Raw genomic sequence first — 17,346 nt, 5'->3', positions numbered from 1 at the left:
ATCTGTGGCTCCAGTGCTTGCAGTAAGACGCACAGGGAACGGAAGGCCATTTTAATCTCGGCCTGGCTTCATTAGAAGGAAAAGCAAGCTGGCCCCCGCCCCCAATAAGTTGGATCCATTGTCTGTGCCATGCAGAGTTGCAAGGGCCTAAGAGATTATCACAGTAAATTTCCTTGAACAGATGGGGAAACAGAGGCCGGAGTGGGGATGGGGGTGGGGATAAAAGCTTGGTCGGGGGCGTACAGCAAGTTGATGGCCAATCGGAGAATGGTCCTCTCCAGGCCTCCTGCCTCCCACATGCTGCCCTTTGCCACCTCCAGGCACCAAGGGAGCCGGGTCAGGCAGGGAGGGGGGAATAAGTTTCCACTGACATGACTTCAGGACCCTGAGTCACCCTGGCCTTGAATGGCCTCCCCAGACCAGGGCCGGGGCTTTCCAGGGGCCCGCGATTCTTTCTCAAGGAAGAGACGCTCCCAGGAGGCCGCAGTGCAGCAGAGGTGACGGGTGAGGGGCTCAGACCAGCCCCCGGCCCACTCGCCGCCACCGCACCTGAGCCAGTTCTGTGACGGGCAGTTGTTTGAAAGTGGGATCTGATGGGCCGGTTGTGCCTGTAATTCGGGAGTGGGCTGTTCACCAAGAAAACCATTTCTCCAACCTCCTCCCCTTCCACCATTCTGGGAACATTTCCCCTCTTTTCTTTTCCTTTCCTAAAACATTAAATCTTGAGATCATAAGACGGTGACTCTAACTACTGAGGTCACAGTGCGCGATAGAGACTCTGAACATCTAGCGATATGTAGCTGAGCCCCTGGGAGAGCATGTGGCTTCAGCAAAGGGGCTGGCTTCTTCTAGGCAGGAAACAGCCTGCCCGGGGATGACCCACTGTCCCGGGCTCAGCAGGATCCAGCACCCCTCCTCCCCAACAAGCCCGACCACAGTGAGCCTCCCCCAGGCCTTTGGGGGACCATGGGGGACCAGGACAGGACACTCCGGGCCATTCTATAAGGCCCTTAGAGAGTGCGACCCGCCATCCTGGCTGCACCGTTAGCCTGGCCCTCCCAGACCGCATCTGAGACTGAGTGAAGCTTCTGGGCCAGTGGTCGGCACACCCTGGCTTGAGAGCCACGTGAGCTGCAGTTTGCTGTTCGGATGACTAATGAGTTTGCTGACCACTGTCCTAGGCAAGTCAGGGTTGGTACCTTGGACGGGCCCTGGCAGACAATTACACAACCTGCACTCTGCGGGCCCCCCGCCCCCCCAGCCATTCAAACGACCTCGGTTACATGAGGTCAAGTGGTGACTGTTTCCTGGGACTCAAATGTGCCTGGCGGGCCCTCGCATGAAGGAAGGAAATATCCGGAGGAACCGAACTAGATGAGACTGTCGTCTACGGTTCTCCTGCCGTTTCAGTGACATCCAAGTCCCGGGCTGGGTTCTGCGCCCAAGCAACCCGTTTCCCTGACTGTCCCCAAAATCCAATCCTGGACTCGGCACTCAGTCCCAGTTCCTTGTTTTCAGCCCCCCAACCCTGCCCTTAAATTCTTCCTGCTCATCACTGTACCTCTTCTCCTTGGCCAACCTCTGTCCTCATCTCCGCCCCCACCCCCCAGGCCTCTGCCCACTGCACCCACATCCCCACACTCACCCAGGAACAAAACCTCGAGGTCCAGTCGGCACTTCAGTTGGCACTACAGGGAGGTGACGGTGAATGTGTCCTCGGGGTGAGGCTCCGCCATGGGCCCCAGGAAGCCGCTCTTGGGGCCCCCACCCAGGCAGGGATGCGCCTGTGGCATAAAGCCCGGATACCTGTAGGTGGTATCCTGCAGGGGCAACAGTGAGTCCCTTGGCACAGGGGACAGGGTCAAGTCACTTAGGAGCGGGCAGCCGTAGCCAGCAGCGGCTGCGGCGGGGCCACGGGGTGGCCCGGGCGGCCGGCCCAGCTCCAGGGGCTCCTTGTCGGCCTTGGGTGTAGCTGGCGGGCTAGCCAGGTGTGGGGCGCTGAGGCACGCAGCCTCCGTCCTGCCCAGGAAGTCAGCCAGCAGCCCCGTGCCCACCTTGCCTTCGTAGGGTGGGCTGCGCGCAGCCGAGCCCGGCGGGTACCAATACGCTGTGCCCTTGCAGCTGGGGGAGTCGTAGTGGGGCTGGCCCAGGGGCAGGTCCCGGCAGCTCAGGTGGGCCTGGGCCGAAGCCGCGTGGCTCAGGCTGGCCCCCTGGAGCCCATGCTTGAGGGGCTCACAGGCAGCCAGCTTGGTGGGCGGCGGCCGCAGCTCTTCCTTGAAGCCCAGTGTCGGCGAGCAGGTGGGCGAGTACGCCTTCTGCAGGCCAGCGTCGAACACCGTGGGCGGGTGGGCCAGCGGCGGGAAGTGCTTGCCGTCCAGCTCGGGGGCGCCCAGGCTGGGCGAGTCGCAGTGGAAGCCTTGGCCGAAGGTGCCGTCGGAGGGCGTGGACGGGTTCATGGAGTAAGGCCCCATGAAGTCACAGGGGTCTCGCTCGCCCACCCCGAAGGCCCTGGACTGCGAGGGCAGGGGGGACATGCTGCTGTCCCCGCTGTAGTAGTCCAGGCCGAGGTCCGGGCTGTCCTGGAACAGCGGGTTGACCGGCTGCGGCTTGGGGATGAACTTGGCTTTGGCCGCCGCGCCGCCCCGCTCCTTCTTGGCGGAGCAGGCCCCGCCGCCCCGCCCGCCCCGCGGCTGCCGGGGGCCCGTGCTCCGTTTGGACGGGTAGCCGGAGGCGGCGGCCGAGGCGGAGGACGGGAAGCCCAGATGCGAGGCCTCGAACAGGTCCACCTTCTTCCGCCGCCCGCGGCCTGGCTTGGAGCTGCTCTGGAAGAGGACGCTCTGGTTCCAGTTGTACCCGGGGGCGGACGACGCCTCGTTCCAGTCCATCATGAGCTTCTCCAGGCTGGACAGGCTGGACTGGCCCTCGCTGCTCGAGGCCTCGCTGTTGGCGCGCCGGAAGCCGCCCCCGACCGGCTGATTGAACTGGGTGCTGTCGGAGGACGACTCGGAGAAGGTCTCGGACATGGCCGTCTGCTGCTTCACCTTCTGCGGCGTGTAGTTGGAGATGTCCAGGATCACGTTGGGCTCGCTGACGTGGCAGTCGAACCCGGGATTGTAGAGCTGACTGAAGGCCTCCGAGGCCCAGTCCAGGCCTCCATAGCCCTGCCGGAAAGGCCACTGAGACGCCCCCACAAACTGCCGACAGTTCTCGGGCGAGGGCTGGAAGGAGGAGGAGGAGGAGGAGGCAGCGGAGGCGGTGGTGCCCTTGGGCACCATGTAGCCGCCGGGCGAGACGGTGCTGGCCCGGCTGTCACAGCGCAGGGGCGTGGGGGCTGACCCGGAGAAGGCGGCCCCCTCGGAGCTGTTGAAGAAGGAGGCCTTGCTTGGTGGCAGGCAGGGGCCACCGGTAGGCGGTGGGGCGTAGCCGGCGCTGTGGGCACTGCTGGGCGAGGCGGGCAGGCTGTTGCCGCTGCCGTAGGCAAAGCTGCAGTCCTTGCTGTTCGCACAGTCCTGGCCCGTGAAGGGCTTTGCCGGGGCGAATACACTCTGTCCGGCCCCGTAGCCGCCGTACTGGGGGGTGTAGGTGTTGGCAGGCGGGTGGGTGGTGGGGGAGCGGGCCATGGCGGAAGGCGGAGGAGCCAGCTTCGGGAAGGGCTCGGCTGCCCGGCAATCGGACGTGGCGGGGGTTATGCCGTAGCTCCCCGCCCGGCCCGGGGGGAAGGTCTGGCGAGCAGGCAGGACAGGCTGAAAGGAGGGCTCCGCTCCGGGCCCACTGCTGCCCACCGCCACCGGGCTGGCCTTGGCTCCGCGGCTGGGGAATGCGGCCAGGCCCCGCTGGGCAGGCAGGGCGCTGGTCGGGGGCCCCGCGTAGGTGCCCGATGCCTTCCGGGACTCGGGGCCAGGGCGTGAGGCTGAAAGGGCAAAGTCCAGGAGGTCGGAGGAGTCGTCCGAGTCGAGCAGGGAGCGGAAGTAGCCGGTGAAGAGGTTCTGGCGCTCCTGGCTGAGCTCGCTCTGGCCCGCGGGCGTGCCCGCGCCGTAGTAGCTGCCGCGGCCCGAGGCCCCGCTGTCCAGCCCGGCGGAGGCAAAGGCCCGGGCCTCCGTGCCCTGGAACCCGCAGTTTCGGCCGGCCTGCCCACCCGGGTGCCCGTGGTGCAGGGCCCAGCCGCCGCCCTTGTCCCCGGCCCATTCGGCGCCCGCCTCCCCGAAGCCGGGGCCGCCGGGCACCTGCTCCGGGAACAGAGTCCCGTTCTTCCGGGACCGCCGCTTGCGCTTGGGCTTGCCGGTCAGGGCGTCCACCTCCCCGCGGCCCCGTTTGCGGGGGTGGCCCAACTCGGTGAGGCCGGGGCCCCCCACCCCGGCGGCCGCCACCGCCACCGCCTTCTTCTTCTTGCCGATGCCCTCGAAGAAGTCGCTGAAGGAGCAGCGGGCCGCCTTGGCCGCGTGGCCCCCGCCGCGGCCCCCGAAGCCGCCCGCCTTGCCGCCGCGCCGCCGGAAGCCCTGCACGCGGTGCAGGAAGTGGGAGATGCTCTGCGTGTCGGGCGCCTGGTGCACGGACTCGGGCTCGCTGGGCGTCCAGCAGCGGGGCGGCGAGCAGCGCCCGGCGCACTGGCTCTGGCGGTTCAGGAAGGCCAGCTTGGCCAGCACGTCCGAGTACTCGGCCTTGCTGTCGTTGGCGTCGGCCGCGTAGGACGGCTGCGGCGACGCCAGCTTCTGCTTCCGCCGCCGCCGCTTCTTCACTTCCGGCATGGCCATGGCGGCCGCCGCCGCCACCGTGGCCGCCTCCGCCGCCGCCGCCACCACGGCGGCCGGCTCCTTGGGCTTGCCGGGGCCCAGCAGCAGGTTCTTGGGGGGGCGGCCGCGCTTGCGCTTGAGGATGATGGGCATCTCGCCGGGGGGGAAGACCACCACCACGTTGCGCCCGTTGTTCTTCATCTTCAGCAGCGGCGTGGGCTCCGCCGACACGCGCAGGCCCAGCTCCTTGCCCTCCACGCTCAGGCTGCTGCTCAGCGAGGACACCTTGTAGGTGGTCTTGTTCCGCCGCCCCAGCGACACGGGGATCTTGGCCATCTTCACCACCATGCGGCGCACGCCCCGGCACTTGCTCTTGCGGGTAGGCATCATCGGGATCTGGGAAGGCTCCGGCTCCAGCTCCGGGCCTGGGCCCCCGGGCAGGGCAGGAGGCGGCAGAGGCGGTGGTGGGGGCGGCTCGGCCAGGGCGGCCGCCATCCCCGTGGGCATGGGCATGGGCATGGGCATGAGGCGGCCCTCGGGCCCGGAGTCTGCCTTGCGCCCCCGACCGGCCTTCCGCCGGCGACACAGAATCTTTGGCCTATCGGTGCGCCGCAGGGCGTACTTGGGGAGTCCCTCAGCCCCGGGGGGACCGTGGGGTGAGCACAGGTCCAGGTGCAAGGGCTCGGCCAGCGGGCAGGGCCCGAGGGGCTGCTGGGGCTCCAGACGGCGGCCGGGGACGTCCAGCAGTTTGGGCAGCGGGTCCAGTCCCTGAGGGTCCAGCAGCTGTGACTCCAGGGAGTCGGGCAGGGTGTCCAGGGCCTGCAGGGACAGGCTCGGCAGCCCCAGAGGGTCAGCCAGAGGCTGCAAGGGCGGCAGCTCCAAAGCTTCCCCAAGCGGTTCTAGCGCCTGTGGGTCCAGGAAGCGGGGCTGGGGGTCCAGGAGCTGAGGCTCGGGCTCAGGCGACGGTGGCTCAAGGGCCTGGGCCTCCAGCAGCTGGGCCTCGGGGCAAGTGAGGGAGGCCAGCTCGTTAAGGATGTCGGCGTCGGCGAGTTCCGAGTAATCGGGGCCGTCCGGCTCAGGTTCCGGGGGCAGGCCGGTGGCCGCGGCCGTGGCTCCGGGACTGTGGCCTTGACCGGGCTGAGGGCTGTCTCTAGGCTCAGGCTCGGGCTCATAGAGGGGGTGACCGGGCCGCTCGGACTTGGCGTGGGGCGTGGCCCGCTCCTCTGGGCTGCGGATGCTGTTGGCCAGGCTCGGGGAGGAGAAGAAGCTGTACTGGAGGTCGCCCGGGGGCGGGGCGGGCGGGCGGCTGAGCCGGAGCCCACCGCAGTCCAGGTGCACGCCGCTGTGCTGCAGGTCCTGGGAGAGCCGCGTCAGGTCCTTCATGATGTCGATCAGCTGCACCACCGGACGCAGGTTCACCCGCCCGTTGTCCCAGTGACGCTGGGAGCTGCTGCCGTCTCCAGCAGGGGTGGGGCAGTGGGCCTGTGAGACCGGGCGGGCGGCCCGAGCGGGCAGCAGACTGTCCCCCTTGGCGAGGACGGGCGGGCGCCGGGCGCTAGGGTCCCGGCGTGGGGGTGGGTGGGTGTTCTCGGAGAAGGTCTGGGCGAAGGCCTTGTCAGGTGGGCTGGCGGGGGGCCGGGTGGGAAGCAAGGGGCGGGGGGTGGGGGGGCCGCTGGGGTAGTACTTGGGCTCCCGGAGGTAGTCAGGAGAGCTGCACACGGCACTGGAAGTCACCACCAGGCCCTGGGGCTTCACACGCATCCTGACCTTGTCCTCCGAGGGCCGCCAGGCGGGGCCGGGGCTGACATGAGGGTGCGAGAAGCCGGGACCAGGACCTACCGGGCAGGACAGGCAGGAGGTCCCTCACATCAGCTTCCCGCATCCCCAGTGAACCTCTGCATTCTCTCAAGTCCCCTCCCCACGTCAATCTGCCTGCTGACCCCCAGCTCTTCCCAAACCACCACATGCACCCCGAGCCCCCCCAAGCCCCAGCTCCACTTGGTAACAGCTCACCCCCTTCTAGATCCTGGCCTCTGACAGGGAGGAACAGCAGGGCAGGGCAACCACTCCAGGTCAAACTGAGGCAGAGGGCTAGGCCCCTGCCAGAGGGCCAGGAAGTCCTATCCAGGGCAAGGCCTCTTCCCTCCTTCTTGTCCCCATTCCCAGGGTTCCGGGGGACCCCAGCCACTCACCCTCGGCTCTGCCGCCTGGGCTGTCACACTGGAGATATCTGCGGGCAGCAAGACAGGCAACGGGAGATCTGAATGGTCTGGTGGCTGCGGCCCAATCCCTGCCCCCCTGCCCACCTGCCCGGTCTCCTCCACATACCACGCCCCCCCCCCCCCCCCCCCCCCCGCAGCTGCCTCCAGGACACACACCCGGCTGACCTGAAACAGAGAGGGCCCCCGTGCCTGGGGGCTCGGCTAGCTGCTGGCTGTCAGCAGGGGGTGCAGTGGAACAGCTTCGGCCTGAGCCCAGGCCTCGGGGTGGGGGCAGCGCCTGGAAAGGACCACCGCAACTCAGGTTTAGTGAGCACCTACTGCATGCCAGGCCCTGGGCCAGAGGCTGTCTGGGCATCGTTTCGTTTCATTCTTCACACCAGTCCTGCGAGGCAGGGGCTGTTAATAACCCCACTTTTTGCAGATGAAGAAATGAGGCTAAGAGATGAAGTAACATCATTCATTCATAGTATTTATGGAGTGCCTATTTGCACAAGGACTGGGTAGACAAAAGCATCAGATAATCAAAATGACTTAATTGTTATTGGGATAGAAGCTGTAAAGAGAAAGCGAAAAGTGCCTGAGGTCAGAGGTTTAGCAATCAGACCAGGGAGTCAACAACAATGGAAGCTCATACTTTGGGGACCTTTCTCTGTTGCCAAACTCTGGCCTAAGCAGTTCCTAAGGATTATCTCATCTCACTTCCCTACAAAGCTAAGATCAATGTGATTATCATCCCCATTTTTACTGAGGAGGAGACCACCCACTGTGAGATTTTAAGCACCTCGAGGGCAAGGATTTCTGTCCTGTTCATGTCTGTGTATCTCCCAACACCCTGACTGCACGTGGCCCACAGTGTGCTTCCAAAAACACCGGACGGATGCACGAGGCACTTGCCGGCTCTCTCATTCCTCCCCAGACCCAAGTGTGACCTGAGGAGGAGGAGGAGCAGGGAAGGGAGGGAGACAAGAATGTGGAAAGGGACATTTTCTGACACACACCACCACCACCACCCCCACCCCACCCCCGCTAAACACTCTCAGAGCCCTCTCCATCTCACCTTCGTAGTATTTATCACGACTGCAATCAATTACGTGTACAACTGGCAGTGCAGTGTGTCCCCCTGGAGTGTGGGCTCTTTACGGGCAGGGACTGCATCTGTCTTGTTTATTACCGCCGTATCCCAACCCTAGGGCCTGGGCTATGGATGCTACATAAATATTTACCAGCTGACTCCCCGAGTGGGTCTGGGCAGAGCTGGGATTTAGACCCAGGCATGTCCGACTTTCAAGGGAGCCTGAGGACTCAGGCCTTGGCTGATCCCCAGGAGATGGGATCTTGGGGAGCAAGGAGCGGACTGGGCCCTGCCTACCACGAGGGTCTTAAAGACCCCGACTGTGCCTACTGCTTGGCCCAGGGTCCACCCCTCACAGACACCGCGGGCTCTCACTGGCTGCCCGCGGGTGTCTGTGAGGGGTGGACCCAAGGCATGGGGGAGGGCCCTTCGGTCACCCCACAGGAAGGCTGCAGGCCTGGCTCAGGACGGGATGGTGTACATCCCTCTTGGTGGACACCGATTTGCAATCTACAAAGCGCCTCCACACAGAGGACCCACTGAATCCGTACAGCTGCCCAGGACTCAGAGTTTACCGTCCCCTCCTTCCAGAGGCAACAGGCTCAGCACGATTGTGTAACTTGCCTGAAGTGACATAGCTGCTAAGTGGCAGGATTCCTGACTCTGCCCCAAGCCCAAAGCCTCCTTCTCCTCCCAGCTCCTGCAGCTCTCCTCCAGCCACTCCTGAAAATGCTCCTCCTGGAGCGGTGATCTAATTTAAGGCTGGGAGGAACCGTCAAACCATCTAACCCACTGGCTTCCAAAGCCCGGGCCTGGGGGAGCTGTGGAACATTCCAGATGCCCAGGCCCTAGTCCAGGGGAGTCTGACTCACAGATCTGAAGGACATCTGAGAATCTGTATTTTTACTGATTTTTATTTATTTAATTAATTAAAAAATTTTTTTTGGTTAATCCTTAACGGAGGATATTTTTCCATTAATTTTTTTTGGGGGGGAATGTGGAAGAGAGAAACATCAATGTGAGAGAAACACATCCCGGGGAGGAGCCTGCAACCAAGGTACATGCCCTTGACCGGAATCGAACCTGGGACCCTTCAGGCCAGAGGCTGACACTCTATCCACTGGGCCTTCAATCCAGGCTGGGAGGAAAGCCTTCCAAACTGGCTAGGGCTTTTATTTTTTAAGAGAGAGGAAGGGAGAGGGAAGTAGACACAGAAACATCACTGAGAAGGAAACATCAATGAGAAAGAAGCATTAATCAGCTGCCTCCTGCACACCCCCACTGGGATAGAGCCTGCAACCTGGTGTGTGCCCTGACTAAGAATCGAACAGGCAACCTCCTGGTACATGGGAACCAATCACTGAGCCACAGGGGCCGGGCTGGGAACCTGCATTTTTAAACAGCACCGCCCCCTCAGTGGGTACAATGTTTTAGTGCCACCTCGAGCCCCTCCCATTTCACAGACGAGGAAACTGAGATGGAAGAGGGAAAGGGCCTTTGCCCAAGGCATGGGGGAGGGCCCTTCGGTCGCTCATTCAGGCAGAACATCCCTCTGTCCACTGCCCCTGCCCGCCCTGCAGCTCCCAGGCCTCCGCGGTCCTCACCGTTGTCCGGCCTGTTGATCACTCAGGCTCTGCTCTGTCCGCCTCGCCCCTCCCGGCCGGCTCACCCTGCTCTTGCGGGAAGGGCTGTGGGTAATGTCCCCACCGAGGAGGGAAGGGGCCCGGGCTCTGCAGTCTCCGGTTCTGACTTCCACACGGCTGACCATGGCTCCTGAGACCTTCCTAGAGGTGCCTCGCCAGAAGCCGCCATCCCTCCCTTCCTCAGGGTGGTGTTTACTGAGCAAGCTCCCTGCTCTAGAGACCTCCCACTTGGGACTAGGGGCTGTGATCTTGGCAGAAGAGAAAAACCTCCTTTCCAGTGGCTGCTTCTGTTCCACCCGCCCGCGAAGACCTTTGGGCATGTCCTCCTGCCAGTCCTCTGCGAGCTCGCGCTCCTGCTCGCTCTCTCTCTCTCTCTCTCCCCCCCCCCCCCCAGGCTCTGGGATCTGAGGGAAGCAGCTGGCTCTTCTCCCCACCACACCCAGGTGGCCATTTTCTTGGACCCCTCCCAAGGGTGCCACCTATGCCATGTCTGTGAACAACGTCAAAAGGATCTTTCTGTCTCCGTCAGCTTCTGGGTCAGTGTGTCTGCGCCTGCCCACGGGGACACACGGCGGCGGGAGGGGGCCCCAACCTGCCGTGCACAGTGCCGGGAAGCGCCAGCCCACATCCTTGAGTCCCCAGCCCCACCCTCCCCGGCTGTGGCTGTGACCACCCCACCCCTTCCCCACACGGCCCCCCTCCCCCACCCACAGCCTCCCCAGGGGAGCCAGACTGCCAGGCCTAGCTCTCACTTCCGGCCTCATGACCCTCTCTCCAGCCTGCACACTCCTCCCCCGCCCCCCCACCATTTCCCTCCCAGCCTGGACTGAAGGCCCGGGGATGTCCTCAGATGGAAAACACTACATCAAAAGGGCCATTACTGCTGCTGTGAGAGCTCCAGCATCGCCCTCTGGGGCCTTTATCTCCCAGGACCTGTCCCCTCAGGACCTGTCCCCTCTCCCCCTCTTCAGCCCTCCCAGCCGCCCAATGACACCTGAAAATCCTCCAGCCTGACTGCAGCCCGGAATGATAGCAAAAATAACAGGAATGAAAAGATGTCACTTATTTGGCATTTAAATGGAGGCCCAGAGGTTAAATTATGCCCTTAAGGACGAACAGCCATGATGTGGAAGAGCTGAAGTCTTAATTTAGGTTTGTTGGGATCCTCTAAACCAGACTCCCTCCCTGGCCAGAGCCAGCCCCTTCCTCCGCAGCCTCCTCCAACCGTTCCAGTCCCAACAGCAGTTTTAATTTTTGAATTCTACCTACCCCCTGCCAGCTTCTCCACCCACCCCTCTCACCTCGGCCATCCTGCTGCACTATCCTCCCTCACCACTAGGTGTCCCCTCAGAGCCACCGATGCCCCCAAGGGGAGCAAGCCCCGCCCTGCTCCCCGGAGCCAGCAGCCCCCGCCCCAGCACAGCACACCCCACCCCACCCCACCCCCAGACACACAGAGCTCCTTTGTGAGGCCCTCGCCCACCCCCTTCCTGCATGGAGTGGGGCACCTGGCAAGCAGGTCTGCCCTAGACCCGCCCCTGCCAGCCCCCTGACCTGGGTGCCAGGTGTGCAGGCACCACAGCCAGCTCTGGCTGAACCCGAGGGTCACCCTGCCTGGAGGCCCTCCCTTCCTCCCTCCGAGGTCACCCAGGGACTGTGCTTCCCGCCCTGCTCCGCCCCCATCCCCTCCTGCCCTTGGCCCTCCCAGACTTCTGTCCTTGTCTTTCCCTGTCTCCCAGAGGACTCCCCTCCTCCAGCCCCACCAGGCCCTCCCCACAGCCTCTCACCCCCGCCCACCTCCTTCCCCTGAGAGCTCCTGGTTCCGCCCCCTCCCCCCCTGCCCAGGTCTGAAGAACTCCTCCTCCTGGAAAGTTGCTGCTGGAAAGGAAGTGACTTCAGTGATTTGGCCACAAGGCTGGGCACCGCTGAGCCCAGCTCAGCTGAAGGCCTGCCCGGCCCACCTCCGAAGCACAAATGGTGCCATGTGCACACAGCACCCAGCCCTGCACACACGCTCTCCCAGTGACACACGGAGGGATCCCAATGTATACACACCCCACCCCATCCCGCGTACCCGCCTATCACCCAGTGTACTCTGATTCTTGTCCACACGCCTCCCCAGTGTAGACTGACACCCTGTACACACCATCCAATGTGGTACACACAGCACTCCGGTATTCTCACACCTGCCTGGGACACACTCGAATCCTGCACACTCCTCACTCCAATGTGCTATATACACAGCCCTCAATCACCCCTAACTCAGTCCACTTACACAATAACTCTCATAGACAGATCCTTGCACACGTAGGCTAGAGCCCCCACCCCCACGCCCACTCACACACACACCGGCTTACATGCACACCTGTGTGTATGTACACAAGATGCCCTACACTTTCCCTGTGGGTACACAGCCCCGTATCCTCCCACAACCGAACCTCCCCGCCCTCACAATCCCAGGAGGCCCCACCCCCAGACCTCAGGCCCCAGGAATGCTCTTTTGGAAGTTGGGTGGAGTCCCCAGGCAGGCTGGGCTCCGGGGAGCTTCCTGGAGCCTGGGGCTTCGTGTGTCAGTCAGGGAGTTGCCTCTGCAGGGCAGGGCCGCCCCACCTGGCCTCTGTGGCTCTGGCGCCCGGTGGGCTTGTGTGGGCCAGGAGCAGGGAGGTGGGTGCTGCCCCTGCTCTACCTCGTCCCGGCTGGGCAGCTGGCGTACCTGAGACTGGGTCCTCTCAGCACCCAGCCTTGGCGGCCCAGCCCTTGCTCCCACGGAGTTCAGTCCGGGCGTGGGGAGTGGGCTGCACACACCAGGCACTCTGGTTCCCACCTTTGGCCTGAGTTCTGCTCATTGTTCCAAACCCTCTCTTTCCCATTATCTCAGGTCGTCAAGGAGCAGGGAAGAGTCCCCAGACTAGGGGGCAGGACTCGGGAAACTTGCTGTTACCCCTGGGCCTCGGTTCCCCTTTCTGGGTAATGAGGTGTTGGAGTAAGTTGCGTTAATATATTTGGGTTCTATCAAGGGCCTCTTTTGGCCTAAGCTGGGAGGGGAAAGTCCCTGCTAGGACAGGAAGTAAGTCCCCCTGGTGCCTCCGTGGTGGGGGTGGCCGAAGCTCAGGCCTGGTCTCCCTGGACACCGCTCCTTACCTGAGCAGGCTGAGCAGACAGGCCCGGCTCAGCAGGCAAGGCCAGTCTTCCCCAGTGAGGCCAGGGGGGTCTCCGCGGCAGCCTGAGCGTCGCCCCAAACCCGGGGCCCTCTGCACGCACTCAGATGGGCAGGCTCTGGGGTCCAGGCTGATGGGCAGACAAGCAGGCAAACTCCCATCTGTGGAAGCAAACAGCAGCACAAGCTTAAGCACGGCCACAGGATGCGCCAGACAGAGGGACCAGGAGGCGGTCCGAGGTGGGGGTTCACTTTTGCACACAATTCAATCATCTCAAACCTCATTTCACTGAGGAGTTGTGAACCTCAGGCTCCTATGGGGGAGCAGTATCTTTGCATGTGTAGGCACACACACACATGAACATGAACACATAGGCTGTGGTGGGACGAACGTGGCCCTGGGAGCTAGGTAGTCCTTGGCTCAAACCTCACTAACTGTGTGGTCTCAGGCAAGCGAGTTAACCTCTCTGGCTCTCAGTTTTCTCATCGCGTAAGTGGGGAGATGCTGTGACTCGGGAGGAGCACTCTGGGGGGACTATAAAACGCTAAGAGCTCGTTTGCAGAGCTGCTGCTCAGGGTGATGGTAAATGCAGGTTTCCACGAGGGGTGTCCATGCAGCTGGCACCTCCCCTTCTCCATCAGCTGCTACATCTCCCGTTTTCCTTAACAGCCGGGGCCCTTCGCCCTATCCCGCTGCTTCCTGCCCGTTAGTCTGCCTCCTGAGGTGTGTGTACAGGAGCCAGAAAGGACCTGAGAACTTGGCCCCATGGCCGCCTCACAGGTCTGGTTGCCTTGGGATTTGTATGTGTTAGAGATCCTGCCTGTATGATGCCTGGCTATGCGTGTTCAGTTGTCTGGGTAAATATCCCTGCACACAGGGTCCTGGATCTATGTATGTCTAAGAGTATACATGTATGGGATTGTGTGTGTGTGTGTGTGTGTGTGCGCGCGCGCGCGCGCCTGATGTATATCTGGATCTGGTGTCTTACTTGTGGGTGTGTGCATCTGGGTCTGTTCAGCTCTGTTTCTGTCCACTGAGCCTGTGTCTGCACACCTGTGAGGACAGAGGTGAAAGTACATGTGCGTAGGTGTGAAGAGGTGTGCCCAGCGGTGGTCAGGCCAGGAGTGTGCCTCTCTGCACACACTCTGCCCGGCTCTCTGCATCCTCTGTGCCGGGAGCCGCATGGCGTCCGCCTGTCTCAGAGCTCTCTGGGTGTGCGTGGTGAGGTGGTCCTCGGCTGTCCCTGCAGGTCCAGCGACCGTGGGCACTGGAGTCGCCGTGGGTCAGCACTGCCTCCCTCCCGCCGCCGCTGCCTTCCTCTGCGTTCTCAGGGTCACGGTGTCCCTGTGGGTCTGCTTCACCGTGGGTCGGTGTGTGCTCACGCATGTGTCCGTGTGTTTGTGCGCTGTGTGGCCTTATTGCTGTGCCCGTGTGTGTCGATGGGTCCTTGGTGCCGTGTCATTCTGTCGGCGCAAGCATAGCTCTGTCAGTGTCCACACGGGTGAGAGGGTCTGTGCCAGTGTGCCTGTCAGACAAGGGCGCCTCAGGATCTGTGTGGTACCTTTGTGCGGCTCGTCAGTGCGTGTGTGAGCGCATGTGAGAGGCCCTTTGTGAGACAGTGTGTCTGTGTCACTGTGTTTGTGTGCCTGCTTCCCTCCTCCCTATCTCCTGCCTTCTCTCTCTCTTTCTCTCTCTCTCTCTCTCTCTCTCAGCCAGACAGCTCCCCAAGCCTGGATTAGGGACAATTTATCCACAGGCAGAGAGGAGAATTCCAACCTGCCAGAGCCTCCCTCCTCTGATCCATCCCCCTTTCCCCGTGGTTGGGTGGGCACAGAAACGCAGCCCAGCAGCTCCAAGCCCTCAGGGAGCCCCCCCCCTGCAGCTCCCCAGGGGCACAAGAGGGTGGAAAAGATGGAAATCTGGGTGGCTCCAGAGCCCTCCAAGGCCCCCACAGCTCAGCTCCTCTTGGCCCTGCTCTCTTACACATGGGGGTGGTGGTGGGAGTCTGCATGGGGTCTGCCTGGCCCTGGGTGCAGGGGCGGATGGGGCGGGGGCCAGCGGAGCAAAGCTGCTCCCAGCCCCTCCAGAACCTGATACTCCCCAACTGATAAATGACAGCCCCCCAGTCCCTGAAATGTAAATGACTAGGGAGCTCACGACTGTGCCCACACAGGCTGGGGAGCCAATGGCAGGCGGGGGACAGTGTGGTGGGGGGAAGGCAGCGAGGGGGGAGCCGGGGCTGAGCTGGGACTAAGGCTCCCTTCACGGTGCTCCAGGCGCAAGGCGGAATCACATGTTTTCCATTAGCTGCTCTGGCCTCCTTGTTCAGGGGGTGTTGGCTGGGGGAGATTTGTTCTGGTTGCAGACACCAGCCGAGACCACACAAGAAAGACGGGGAGAGAGAGAGAGGGAGAGAGAGAGAGAGGGAGAGAGAGAGAGAGATTGAGTGCCAGAGGGAGAGAGGAAAACACAGAGAGGGAGAGAGAGAAAGATACAGAGACACCCAGGGGGAGAGACATGAGAGACAGTGACAATCAGGAACTGTGAGATACAGAAACAAACAAAAGCAGAGAGAGCGACTGGAGGGAGGGACAGCGAGGGGACAGACGGAGGTGGAGAGGCTGGTCAGAGCTGCAGAGCGGGTCCGGGAGGCACACGGGAGGCACACGGAGTGAGTCAGGCCAGGTGGGACGGGGAGGGGGAGAGGGAGGGGGCAGAGGGGATGGCAGCGCAGGGAGGCCGGCCTCACAGAGGGAGACAGGAGGGCGATGGAGGCAGACAGGGAGGAGGCCAGGTGGGAGGAGCCAGGGAGGAGAGCTGGGTGCGGAGCCCAGTGGGCAGCAGCGGGCAGGGGACGTGGGTGGGGACAGGCTGGCAGGCGGGGATGGCAGTGTGGGCAGGGGAAGAGGACCTCCAGACGGGCCCGGCGGGGGTGGCCAGCAGGCCGGGAGCCTCCGCCTCCTGACCCTCGAGCCTCGGAGAGATAACAGGCCCGAATAGTGCTGACTTGCGGTTCAGAAATCCAATATCCTCCGCGGCACACTAATCGACTACCTGAGCTCCGGGCCCGAGAGCTGCCCCGATTAATCCTGCGGCTCCGCAGCCTTAATTAGTTTAACAGTTTCGGGGGCAGAGGAGGCAGGGAACAGGGTCCCCAGGCCTGGGGGGACAGCCCCTCTCGCAGACCCTGCCTGGCGCCCCACCTCCCCAGGCACACCTGCCCCGTCCCCGCGGCCCCGCTGCACTCGGGCTGAAAACACCGGTCCTCCCTCCTGGGAAACAGGCTCGGGGCTGGCCCCTGGGCCAGGAGGCAGGTCACGTGGGAGTGAGACACCGCCCCCTCCCCCCACGTGTCCTGGCGTCAGGGCCTCTGCTGGCCACCCCTTTGGGGTCCTGGGGTCCCCACGGGCAGGCTCTGCTAGCTGTCAGTTCCAGGCCACCAGGCAACACGCTGTCTCTTTAGGGTGGAAGGCAAACTCCTAAGTTACTGACAACCTCCCAACAGCATGAGGTCATCACCCACGTCACTCCCCCCCGGCAGCATGAGAGGGGCTCATGGTGACATCTCACACACCCCCAGCAGCTGGAGAGACAGGCACAGGACAGCACTGACCACTCTCCTGACCGGTCACTTCCCACAAAGCGTGAGGTGGGCACAGCTGATACCCCAGACAGTGGGAACGCAGGCTGTCACCCTCACAACGGTGCAGCTGACATACACCCAGGTGCCGGGTGTGAAATGACTGGAGAACCTCCCCCCACCCAACCCCGACACAGACACGAGCCTCACCTTCCAGACTTACCCCCCCCACAACCCCAACCCATGGTCTGTGCCAGGGACACAACCTCACGCCTTCCCCACGAGTCCTCCCTCCAGACGGCCGGGCACACGGCAGGTTACCCCCTGCCCGCTTCGGACAGGTGACAGCATGCTCCCGGGGGCCCCCCCCCCCGCCCCCGTCCGCCTGGGTGGTGCCGTCCTCTGCCTGCAGCGGCGTCACAGCTCACAGGGCATGAATGTCACCCAGCTCTGCCAGAGCCAGGCACAGCCGCACGCACGTTGCCCCAGTGACAAACACCGCCGGCCCCAGGAGGAGGTGGAAGCGCACCCGGCTCCGGGTGTGACCTTGGTCCCTGGACACCGGGAGGGGAGGTGACACCGGCCGCCCTCCTGGGCAACCCGGTGGCCTGGCGCTGGGGAGGAAGCCACCTGGGCACACAGATAACCTGGAAACGCACCAACCCCGAGCTCCAGCCTCACCTCGTTTCCAACCGAATGTGGCTGTTAGCGAGGGAGGGGCGTGAGTGCTCACTGAAGCCTGAGCGCCATTTCCTATGAGGCCGCTCAGAGACCGGTGGCGGGGAGGCAGGTTCTGGGCGGCTCTCGCCATGCCCTCTGGGCACAGCACTGCTGCCAGGGGAGCCCCCTCTCTTACAGAGGCGGCCCTCGTCTCCAAATTCAGACCACAGAGCCCGACAAGGAGGCCAAAGTCCAGGGCCATGACTCACCCAGGGAACAGG

The 17,346-nt window shown here is 63.3% G+C and overlaps 1 protein-coding gene across 6 annotated transcripts in view; it reads right to left on the bottom strand.

Annotated features, from left to right (window-relative positions):
- AHDC1 (AT-hook DNA binding motif containing 1) overlaps positions 1 to 17,346 on the bottom strand; it is a 65,701-nt gene that overhangs the window by 9,135 nt on the left and 39,220 nt on the right. For 5 of the 6 annotated variants that reach the window (XM_084874825.1, XM_084874824.1, XM_084874827.1 and 2 more), the window contains 4 exons: positions 12,809 to 12,986; positions 7,118 to 7,229; positions 6,923 to 6,960; positions 1,646 to 6,565 (listed from right to left, as the gene is read on the bottom strand). In XM_084874825.1, coding sequence (XP_084730951.1) covers positions 1,689 to 6,491 — 4,803 coding nt within the window. In that variant the 5' untranslated portion in view covers positions 6,492 to 6,565; positions 6,923 to 6,960; positions 7,118 to 7,229; positions 12,809 to 12,986 and the 3' untranslated portion in view covers positions 1,646 to 1,688. The remainder of the gene's footprint in view (positions 1 to 1,645; positions 6,566 to 6,922; positions 6,961 to 7,117; positions 7,230 to 12,808; positions 12,987 to 17,346) is intronic. The other variant, XM_084874826.1, reaches the window with a different exon arrangement.

This window comes from Pipistrellus hanaki (genome assembly GCF_964339955.1).
Source record: "Pipistrellus hanaki genome assembly, chromosome: 2".
NCBI lineage: Eukaryota > Metazoa > Chordata > Mammalia > Chiroptera > Vespertilionidae > Pipistrellus > Pipistrellus hanaki.
Note: the sequence above shows the minus strand (reverse complement) of the source record. Positions and strands in the feature narration are given on the sequence as shown.